The 12,451-nt window shown below is 37.3% G+C and overlaps 1 protein-coding gene across 1 annotated transcript; it reads right to left on the reverse strand.

Annotated features, from left to right (window-relative positions):
* Positions 1 to 5,637: 5,637 nt before the first annotated feature.
* Positions 5,638 to 10,852, reverse strand: LOC106088006 (lipopolysaccharide-induced tumor necrosis factor-alpha factor homolog). Its single transcript, XM_013253283.2, has 3 exons — positions 9,856 to 10,852; positions 6,740 to 6,872; positions 5,638 to 5,853 (listed from the first exon to the last, which is right to left on the reverse strand). The coding sequence occupies exons 1-3, from the start codon at positions 10,256 to 10,258 to the stop codon at positions 5,745 to 5,747; spliced, it is 645 nt and encodes a 214-aa protein (XP_013108737.2). The 5' UTR covers positions 10,259 to 10,852; the 3' UTR covers positions 5,638 to 5,744.
* Positions 10,853 to 12,451: the final 1,599 nt, after the last annotated feature.

The raw sequence follows: 12,451 nt of genomic DNA on the forward strand, positions 1-12,451 counted from the left end.
AGGCCTGCTATGGGAACTACTGCTACTTAATTTCCCATGAACATGGGATACTTCTCTCATATCAATGAGTGCAGTCCGATTAAAGTTTAAGCTCAATAATAATGCCGAGTCCGATCGGCGTGACGCATAGCGACACTACTTGGAAGAGAAGTTTTAACATGGCAGGATACCACACAAATGTAACCAGCATTTGTAGTGGGATATCACCTTCTGAACATTTTTTTTGATTTTCACGCCGGGGTTTGAACCCAGTCATTCGGCGTCATAGGCGGACATACAAACCTCTGCGCTACGGTGGCCTACTATGAGATCCTGCAGGAACGAGCAGAGAGCCTGGAGAATACATTCATGTCCACATGACAGTAAAATCGTTCTAGGATCTTTTAATGTCTAGATAGGAGGGTGGAACATCTTTGGTCTAATGCACTATGGGCCCAATGACAAATCCCAGGAAGCAGCTAAATATCTAACTGAGAAGGCATCAAACCGTTGCTGAATAATTCAGGGACCTATATAATATATGCCAAGCCTGCTTTTAGCTGTGGGAGTTGAATTTTCAACAAATAGCAATCTGTATTAACTGTTCATGTATTTATTGAAATATTGATATCCAACCATTTAAAGGATATAGCATCATTCTTGATCGTTTGATATCCAGTGTCGATCTTGCAATGTCCGTCCGTCCGTCTGCCAAAATCACGATATCGTTCGAACGAATGAAGATATTTGCACACACACATAGAAAACAGATTTGTTGCCTCTACCAAATTTTTTTGCCAACCGCAACTTTGCTGTTGCAAAAACCAACGATGGTGTTGGGGCTATTGGCTAGTTTATGTTATGCCAACAAAAATAACAAGTAAGAGCGTGCTAAGTTCGGCCGGGCCGAATCTTATATACCATCCACCATGGATCGCATTTGTCGAGTTCTAGGCGCGGCATCTCTTTTTAGGCAAACAAAGTATATTGAATAAGAACTGTTATGCTATTAGATTTGTGTCAAGTTATGGTTCGATTCGGACCATAAATTAATGTTGAACATTGTAGAAGTCAATGTGTAATATTTCAGTTCATTCGGATAAGAATTGCGTCTTGTAGGGGCTCAAGGAGCAAAATCGGGAGATAAGTTTATATGGGAGCTGTATCAAGCTATTGATCGATTCAGACCATATTAGACACGCATGTTGAAAGTCATGAGAGAAGACGTTGTACAAAATTTCCGGATGACAATTGCGCCCTCTAGAGGCTCAAGAAGTCAAGAACCCAGATCGGTTTATATGACAGCTATATCAGGTTATAAACCGATTTGAATCATTCTAAACACAATTGTTGGAAGTGATACCAAAACACTACGTGCAAAATTTATAAAAATCGGACGCCCTCTAGAGGCTCAAGAAGTCAAGTCCCAAGATCGGATTATATGGCAGCTATATCAAAACATGGACCGATTGGAACCATACTTAGCGCAGTTGTTGGAAGTGATACCAAAACACCATGCCACGAAAAATTTCAGTCAAATCGGATGAGATTTGCGCCCTCTAGAGGCTCAAGAAGTCAAGATCCTTCGAAGGTTAGCGTGCTTTCGACAGACAGACAGATGGACGGACATGGCTAGATCGACTTAAAATGACATGACGATCAAGAATATATAAACTTTATGGGGTTTCAGACGCATATTTCGAGGTGTTACAAACAGAATGATGAAACTAGTATACCCCCATCCTATGGTGGAGGGTATAAAAACTGCTGTAAGCATGCGTCATCATTCGGGTGCGCTGCTTGCTGTTAATCGTTCTGTTTTATACCCACCATCGTTCGCTTCATAGTCGTTCCGTTTGTATTAATCTAAAAATTCCGTTTGTAACACCTCGAAATATTAATCTGGGACCCCATAAAGCATATATATATTGTGGATCGTCTCGACATTCTGATTCAATCTAGCCGTGTCCGTCAGTCCCTCCGTCTGTCGAAATTACGATAGCGGTCGAACGCGTAAAGCTAGCCGCATGAAATTTTGCACAGATACTCAATATTGATGTAGATCGTTGGTGATTGCAAATGGGTCATATCGGTTTAGATTTGGATATAGCTCCCATATACTCCGATCTCCTGATTTGATTTCTTGAGCCTCTGGAAGCCGCAATTTTTGTCCGATTTAGCTGAATTTTCGCATGTGGTGTTCCGTTAGGATTTCCAAGAACTGTGCCAAGTACGGTCGAAATCGCTCAAGAACCTGATATAGCTCCCATATAAACCGATCTCTCGATTTTGCTTTTGAAATATTACACCAAGACTTCTACAATGTTCAGCATTCACTTATGGTCCGAATCGGACTATACCTTGATTTAGCTCGAATAGCACAACAGTTCTTATACAATATTCTTTATTTGCCTATGAAGGGTATATAAGATTCGGCCCGGCCGAACTTAGCACGCTCTTACTTGTTTTTCTCTAGATTAAATTTCATTGAAAAATTCTCCTATATTTTAAGCCAAAACTTCAATGAATTTTTTTGGGCCTGCTGAACGCATTTTGCTATACCACATTTTGTCTAATCTTTTTATGGTCTTTTTATTTTGCTTTGTAATAGAAACAAAAACAATCCCTATCGGAATAATGTGGACACAATTCCAAGAAAAAAATGAAAGTTTTTTATGTAAAGATAAACCTCAGAGAGACATATTTTTCTAAAGACGGCATTTCAATAAAAAAATTGCTGCGGCATTGTCTAATACATTTTTTAAAAATGTCAATAATTTTTTTTTAAAAACAATATTTCAGAAGTATTGCCTTAGGCCTGGGCTCTCTCGAAAAGAAAGATTTCTATAAATTTCAGTAACATCTTTTGAACAACATTTTCCTAAAACTTTTTCTAAAGATACATTTTAATAAACATTTTTGAAGACAAAGGATCAAGCAGATTTTCTTTAAAAACAGAATTCCAATGTAATTTTTCCAAAGATACTATTTTTGAGATTGTTTAAAACAAAATGCAAATTTTCTTTAAAAAAAACTTCATGGATTTTTTTTTTCAAAAAATTTTCAATAACATTTGTACCGAAAGACAAACATTTAACAAAAAATTCTCTGGTACAGAATTCTACATAAATTTTCCATTAATTCTAGTTTTGTTATTTTAATTGAAATTTTATCTGTATAAAAAAATATTAATGTGTGCTAAGTTCGGCCGCGCCGAATCTTGGGAACCCACCACCTAGGATTCTGCAAAAAGTTTATGCAAAATAAATTTAGTTGAATGGCATAATTTAATTCTACATACAAAACTTTTGTCAAACCAGCAAAAATTATAGCTTCTAGGAACCGATCAATGATAATCGAAAGACCGCTTACATGGGAGCTATATCAGGTTATAGACTGATTTGTACCGTTTTTGGCAGAGTTGTTGGAAGTCATAACAAAACACTACATGTTCAATTTCAGCCAAATCGGACAAATATTGCGCCTTGTAAGAACTCAAGAAGTCAAAACGGGAGATCGGTTTATATGGGACTATATCAGTTTATAGACCGATTTGGACCGTAGTTGACACAGTTGTTGAAAGTCATAACAGAACACCGCATGCTCAATTTCAGCCAAATCGGACAACAATTGCGGCTTCAAGGGGCTCAAGAACTCAAGTAGGTCGATCGTTTTATATGGGAGCTATATACAAATCCCCTGCAACCAGAAGCACCAATAAAAAATTTGAGCTATCTTCACCAATTTCGCAGTAACAGAAGAATTTTGGAATTTTTTTTTTAAAAAGTTGGTTGGGGTGTCCCCCCCAAAAAAAAAAATCCGGGCTACGTTCCTGATGGGGGCTATATCAGTTTATAGACCGACTAGGATCGTACTTGAAATGGATGTTGGAAGTCGTAACACAAGACTGTGTTCCAAATTTCAGCCAAATCGGATGAACGTATGTTGAAGGCGATGGGAGAAGCCGTTGTACAAAATTTGTGCCAAATCGGATGAGAATTGCGCACTCTAGAGGCTCAAGAAGTCAAGATCCCAGATCGGTTTATATGGCAGCTATATCAGGTTGTAGACCGATTTGAAGCATGCTTCGCACAGTTGTTGGAAGCGATATCAAAACACTATGTGCAAAATTTCAGTCAAATCGGATAAGAATTCCGCCTTCTAAAAGCTTAAGAAGTCTAGACCCAAGATCGGTTTATATGGCAGCTATATCAGGTTATGGACCGATTTGAACCATACTTCGCACAGTTGTTGGAGGTGATATCAAATCACTATGTGCAAAATTTCAGTCAAATTGGATGATAATTGCGCCCTCTAGAGGCTCAAGAAGTCAAGATCCCAAGATCGGTTTATATGGCAGCTATATCAAAACATGGACCTATTTGGCCCATTTACAATCCCAACCGACCTACACCAATAAGAAGTATTTGTGCTGGCTCTACTCCTTCGAAAGTTAGCGTGCTTTCGACAGACAGGCGGACGGACGGACTTGACAAGTTCAACTTAAAATGTCATGTCTAGATCGTCTTAGATTTTTACTCTGATCAAGAATATATATACTTTATAGGGTCGGAAATGGATTTTTATCATGCAACCGGAATGACAGTGAAAATGGGTCTGCCAGTAAATGGAGATAAGACGAAATGGATGGTTTCAACTCCCAAAAAGCCTTGCACAACCGAGCAGATAAAGAAAATGGAGAACGTTGGGAACCACAACTTTGAGACGGGCAGTAACTTTAACTACCTCGGCACCGCCGTAACCAAAACGAATGACACCAGTTTTGAGATTAAGCAAATAATAATACTGACAAACAGATACTACTTTGGACTAAGCAAGCAGTTTAGAAACAAGACGAAGATTACACTATACAAGACACTGATACTACCCGTGCTGTTATATGGTTCCTAAGCATGGGTACTTGTGAAAACAGATGAGGCAGTGCTTGGAGTATTTGAGAGAAAGATTCTTCTTAAATTATATGGACCAGTTTGCGTTAATGGAGAATATAGGCGACGTATGAACCACGAGCTGTATGAAGACGATAGAATAGTTACGCGCATCAAAATACAACGGCTGCGTTGGCTAGGTCATCTTTTCAGAATGGACGAAGAAGCTCTAGCAAAGAAGTCTTTTGAAGGCAAACACGGTGATACACGCAAACCGGGAAGACCAAAAGCCCGATTGAAAGATCAACTTGTGACACCTCTAAACTTGGTATTAGAGATTTTAGAATGAGCGCAGAAGATCGAGGCGCTTAGAACGCTATTCTACGTTCGGCTAGTGGAACAAATATTCTGTCATAGCCAATTAAAGAAAAAAGATAGTCTTTCTTGGGTATGTCAACTTGATTTTATACCAAAAAAAAAAAAATCATAAAAAAAATTAATTTAATGTATATGTCTCATTTAAAAGTTTTTTTTTTATTCTCAAATCTGTTGTTTACTAACACCAGTATTCACAAAACTTATTGTGATTTGAAATGGGTTTATTTGACAGATTTCCTTTATAAAACTGTCAAATAGATCTAATTTAAGGTTTCATTAAGGTTTGTGAATAAGGTCTTAAATATTCATACTATTTGCTTAAAATACATACATATATGTTTTTTATGTTTATTTTACATATACAGAAATTTATATTATCTTAAACTAAATTTACTTTTTTATATACAATAATTAAAAAATTTCATAAAGGCGAATGTACGTTTATTATATACAAATAGTTATTTTTCTCATCTGGCCGTGGGTATGACAATGGCCACTCTATAAACTGTTGCCATAGGTACCCAAGAACTTTCCACAATTGCCGCAGTAATGTTGTGTATTCATGCAACTTCCAGCGCAGTACGGTAGACAGACGCAGCACCAAAGTCTGTAAGAAACAAGAAAATAATTAATTATTTGAATAGGTGTTTTTTCTAAACAATAATTAATAAAAAGACAAAGTCAAGTAAGTTAGGTTTCAATGGACCTTTTTATACCCTCCACCATAGGACAAGGAGCAGTCTAACCTAGTCTTTCGAAATATAGTTAACAATGAACAAAGTTTGTGAGGTTCAATAATGCTACTTTTATGGCTAACGTTTGATATGTTCAAGCGAAAACTTACATAGCTTCAATAAAAGAAAAACTTCGTAATAAAAGTATTTTGTTTGTCGTAAAAGTGTCCCAATTGTTTTATTTATTGCCTGTGCTCATGTCAAGCAGTGCGTGTGGTCCTATAGATAATGGATTCCGAAATTTAGATTACTTCTATACATGTTTGGTATTTGAAACAATAAGAAATATTTTCACACCAAAAAATGTGGTCTTTCGTTTTGGTATCACTTCGTTTCAGCTAACCTGTATTTCATTAAATTAAATGTAAGACCCGATATTTGATGTTTTACAAAAAAAAAACAAAATTGAGTTGGTTACACATAGACTATATGTTGTCACATTTTCACACTTATGTTCATTGTCTTGTCACCTTGATCACGTGTTTGTCAATCAATATTTTGAGTTGTTATAAACCAAGTAACGAAATAAACTCCCCATCATTACAAATTGACTAAAATTGTGTATTGTTATAATTTGTTATCATTGCCCTTATCAGATGCGAAATAAATGCCTTTATATAAAGGCTTGATAACATTTGGTAGACATAAAATAGAAAATTGTTTATGTCTAAGTAATTTATTTACCATTCTGTGTTTGGCTACATAATATTGAAAACAAACACACATATTTTTCTCGAGTGTATGTAGAGTGAAACTTACCCAAATAAACACAACAAGGCAGCCATTAAATGAGTTCGTGAACTAGGTTCAAATTCGATGCGCGTTAGTTTTTGAACATGACAAGCTGGGCAGGTTAGATAGACGGGCTCAGGGCCCAAGGGCAGCATGGGTTCTGTAATAAAAATGGAAAAAAGATTAATTAATTAATATTGTGATAAAAATTAGAAGAAAAATAAAATCGTGCTAAGTTCGGCCGGGCCGAATGTTATATACCCTCCACCATGGATCGCATTTTTCGAGTTCTATGCGCGGTATCTCCTTTTAGGCAAACAAAGGATACAAGAATATTTAACATTGGAGACCATAGTAGAAGTCATTGTGTAAAATTTCAGCCAAATCTAGTAGGAATTGCGCTCTTAAGGGGCTGAAGAAGTAAATAGGGAGATCCTTTTATAGGGGAGCTGTATTAGGCTATAAACCGATTCATGCCATATTCGACACTTATGTTATAGGTCATGGGAGAAGCCGTTGTACAAAAGTTCAACTAAATCGCCTTTTAAAGGCTCAAGAAGTCAAGATCCCATATCAGTTTATATGACACCTATTTCAGGTTATGGACTGATTTGAACTATTAATAGCACAGTTGTTGAAAGTCATAACAAAACATCTCATGCAAAATTTCAACCAAATCGGATAAGAATTGTGACCTTTAGTGGCTTAAAAAGTCAAGATCCCAGATCGGTTTATATGGCGGCTATATCAGGTTATGGATTGTTTTGAAGTATTCTTAACACAGTTGTTGGAAGTCATAACAAAACACGTCGTGCAAAATTTCAGCCAAATCGGATAGGAATTGCGCACTCTAGATGCTCAAGAAGTCAAGACCCAAGATAGGTTTATTTGTCAGCTATATCAGGTTATGGACTGATTTGAACTATTCTTAACACAGTTGTTGGAAGTCATAATAAAACACCTCATGGAAAAAACAGATCAGTTTATATGGCAGCTATACCGACCTACACTAGTAAGAAGTATTTGTGCAAAATTTCAAGCTGCTAGCTTTACTCCTTCGAAAGTAAGCGTGCTTCGACAGACAGACGGACTGACAGATGGACGGACAGACGGACGCACTTCCACTTAAAATGTCATGACGAGCATTTTTAGTAAATTTGCTGTGGAGGCCACAAATATTGTTTGGTGCAAAAAATTTTGTTTAGACTGTTTAGGAGGGAGACATATGAAGTAAAAAACTTGGCCCAAATGGTTGATCTCGGTTGTGCATTTTGAAAACACGAGGGTTTTTCCATTTTTTTTTTAAATTTGCTATTTTGAAGCTCATATTGCACCCGTTTAAATTGGCATATCTAGTTCAAATTTCACTTAAAATGCATCTACGATATGTTCTCTTTGCAAAAGTAGAAAAAAAGTAAAGATATTAAAGAACCATTTTCCAGTAAATATTAATCAAAGAAATTACTTTTTTTTTGGAAAAAAATGGAAAAATACAATTTTTCACATTTTTATACCCACCACCGAAGGATGGGGGTATATTCATTTTGTCATTCCTTTTGAAACACATCGAAATATCCATTACCGACCCTATAAAGTATATCTATTCTTGATCAGCGTAAAAATCTAAGACGATCTAGACATGTCCGTCCGTCTGTCTGTTGAAATCACGCTACAGTCTTCAAAAATAGAGATATTGAGCTGAAATTTTGCACAGATTCTTTTTTTGTCCATAAGCAGGTCAAGTTAGAAGATGGGCTATATCGGACTATATCTTGATATCGCCCCCATATAGACCGTTCCGCCGATTTAGGGTCTTAGGCCCATAAAAGCTACATTTATTATCCGAATTTGCTGAAATTTGGGACAGGGAGTTGTGTTAGACCCTTCGGCATCCTTTGTCAATTTGGATCAGATCGGTCTATATTTGGATATAGCTGCCATATAGACCGATCCGCCGATTTAGGATCTTAGGCCAATAAAATCCACATTTATTGTCCGATTTTGCTGAAATTTGGAACAGTGAGTTGTGTTAGACCCTTCAACATCCATTTTCAATTTGGTCCAGATCAGTCCAGATTTGGATATAGCTGCCATATAGACCGATCTCTCGATTTAATGTTTTGGGCCCATAAAAGGCGCATTTATTGTCCGAGGTCGCCGAAATTTGAGGCAGTGAGTTAAGTTAAGCCCTTCGACATTCTTCTGCATTATGGCACAGATCGGTCCAGATTTGTATATAGCTGCCATATAGACCGATCTCTCGATTTAAGGTTTTGGGGCCATAAATGACGCATTTATTATCCGATTTCGCCAAAATTTGGGACAGTGAGTTGTGTTAGGCTCTTCGACATTTTTGTGAAACTTGGCCCAAATCGGTCCAGATTTGCATATAGCAGCCATATAGACCGATATCTCGATTTAAAGTCTTGACCCCATAAGAGGTGCATTTTTAGTCCGATTTCACTGAAATTTGACACATTGACTTATGTTAGGCTTTTCGATATCCGTGTCATATATGATTTAGATCGGTTTATTTTTGGATATAGTTACCTCAAAGACCAACGGCCAAACTTAACGCCATTTTACTTGTTTGATTTCCAAACTGTATAACTTTGAACTGATTAATCAGATGTGGACACTTGTGGTGGCAAAAGTGTTGTAAATTTTGTCACGAATCCAAATCATGAAATTATTAAAATGAAAATCGAGCAACAAAAGTCTGCGTAAATACAAAGCCAATCTCGGCCAAAATTTCAAAAATAAAAATGAAAAGTTCAATAATCCTGAAACCAGTGGAGATTTTGCTACTCTCAAGTAGACTTTATGTAGGGATTTTTAAGCATTATCCAGCAATTTTTTTCTCCACAATGCCGAGGTGACCAACTTTAAGTCCCTAGCATGAGCCGCCGGGCCTGAAATTTTGCAAATGATCTCGATAACAACTCAGCTCTAACCTTTTTAAAAAGTTATCTTTATTTTTTCGATTCTTTCCCACTGTTCAACGGTTCTTTTCAGTTCACGTGTAATAGTGAGGTCCTGTGTCAAATGGAATAACAATTTATAACTTTCACCAAATACAATATTATGTATAAGTTTCTTCAACAACTTCAAAATCAGAAATGTAATCACAATATAACACTTACGTTGTATTATCACTACTGGTGGCTGCCCTCTACCAGGTTGCTGTTGATGTATATGCAATGTGGCGGCTGGTTGAGGAGTAGGATTAACCGGAGCATAGGAATAGGTGGTGGTTGATGAAGAGGCCGGTGTGGCATAGGCTACATACTGGGTCGCCGGCTGTATCGGTGCTCCTTGGGGGGCCGCCCATTGCGAGGATGTGTTCGTAAAGGTAACATTGTGAACTGTGGTCGTTGTGCCCCCCACGCCAGTCGCCTGATCGTAAGTGGGTGGTGGTGGTTGATTTTGATTCATGCCTGGTGTTGTATCGTAGACAACGACGCCACTGCTTGTTCTGGTTCCCGATCCAACAGCGGTATTGCGATAGGTATTCGCTCCGACTGATGACTGTGTTGATTTTTCCATTTGGCCTTAGCTCAATTCAATATGGTCGATTGTTGCCTCTTTTTAATACGCACTTCAATTGATTATTGGTATTGATTCAGATAAGAATTAAAGTGTCAATGTGGTAATTAACGAAAATATTTGGTTTGAGAGCCAATTCAATTTAGTTTAATTTATACTATTTCGTTTCGTTAAGTTTTTTCGATTTTTATCTTTCACTCTCCGGCGAGTTTCGTTTCGAACTGATTCAACGTTTGCTTGTGGTTATAATTTCGCTACAGCCCTTGGCAATTGAGCGTTGAAGCGATGAATAACTTGGTAATTGGCAACAACAACAACAATAACTAGCCAGTGCTTATTATTTTAGGTGTTATCAGATAAAAGCTCTTTTCCACAACAGTGTTCTGTACTCAATTTTTCGGTCTTAACAAAATAGAGAGTGTTTATGGTGGTTGTGCGAATGTATTAGTGAAGTGAATGACGTTCTTTCAATTAAAAAGCCCCGGTGTTTGTGCTTGGAGTCATTCACATATGGAAAATTTGAGTTAAAATACATGATAACTTATCTATACATACAACACTTTCACTGATAAGAGGCAGAGACAGTATAGGAAAATGGGCCAGCAGCTCCCTTGAGTCAGTACATTAAAAACCCATTCCTTTTTAATCAAATTTAAATCCTTTGCATTCACAACTTAATTTCTATTTTTTTGTTACCACAACCATAGCATGAGGTGACACAAAAAACTAAAAGTAGTTTGTTTTTAAATGCATGGCCTCCATTTTTTTTCATCTCAATAAGCAAAATAATTGAAATATATTATGAAATCGGTTAACTAGGTATACATTTATATGGAATTTATTAAAAAACCAAAAACTGTACCCTGCATCACTACTGAGACTGTGATAAATGTGTAGATATGTCCACCTGCATATATTGGGTTGCCCAAAAAGTAATTGCGGATTTTTTAAAAGAAAGTAAATGCATTTTTAATAAAACTTAGAATGAACTTTAATCAAATATATTTTTTTTACACTTTTTTTCTAAAGCAAGCTAAAAGTAACAGCTGATAACTGACAGAAGAAAGAATGCAATTACAGAGTCACAAGCTGTGAAAAAAATTTGTCAACGCCGACTATATGAAAAATCCGCAATTACTTTTTAGGCAACCCATACTTTCTGTGCTAATAGTCCGTCTGTCGTCCGTTTTTTATAGCTTCCACCATAGGATGGGGGTATACTAATTTCGTCATTCTGTTTGTAACTTCTCGCAATACTCGTCTGAGACCCCATAAAGTATATATATTCTTGATCGTCATGTCATTATAAGACGATCTAGCTATGTCCGTCCATCCGTCCGTCCGTCTGTCTGTCGAAAACACGCTTACTTTCGAAGGTGTAAAGCTAGCCGTTTTAAATTTTGCACAAATACCTTTTATTAGTGTAGGTTGGTTGGGATTGTAAATGGGTCAATGTTTGATATAGCTGCCATATAAACCGATGTTGGGTCTTGACTTCTTGATTTGAAAAACTTTGTACAACGGCTTCTCTCATGACCTTCAACATACGTGTCTAATGTGGTCTGAATCGATCTATAGCTTGATATAGCTCCCAATGCTCCCAAACACAATGACTTCCATAATATTCAGCATTCACTTATGGTCCCGATCGGACTATAACTTGATATAGCCCCAATAGCATAACAGTTCTTATTCAATTTTCTTTGTTTGTCTAAAGAGATTCTGCGCATAGAACTCGACAAATGCGATCCATGGTGGAGAGTATATAAGATTCGTCCCGGCCGAACTTAGCACGCTCTTACTTGTTTAGCCTCAATACAAACTCTATCAAAAATCAGTTCAGATTTTTTGTACAGCTCCCATATATACGACACGTAGATAAAATTTTTAATTAAGTGTGAGGCAGCCACTGCGACTCAAGACGATAAGAGAATAGATTGAGGATGGGAGCAACTCATACCCTCGCGGTATAATCGAGGCGACGATTGGAAACCTGGAAGGAAGGGAAGAGATTTCCGATCGGATACCTGAGATGAACCTTGAAGTCGAGTGCGAGGCACTGTTGCCATCGGCACAGTCTTGGATTGACGGAACCCTTGTATTGCCATCTGGAAGATCACGTTACGCGGATGTATCAATGCTAGAGGACGGAGTGGGCCAGGGTTTCTACATTGAGAACCCAGGGATTGAGAT

The sequence above is a fragment of the Stomoxys calcitrans genome, chromosome 5, assembly GCF_963082655.1.
Source record: "Stomoxys calcitrans chromosome 5, idStoCalc2.1, whole genome shotgun sequence".
NCBI lineage: Eukaryota > Metazoa > Arthropoda > Insecta > Diptera > Muscidae > Stomoxys > Stomoxys calcitrans.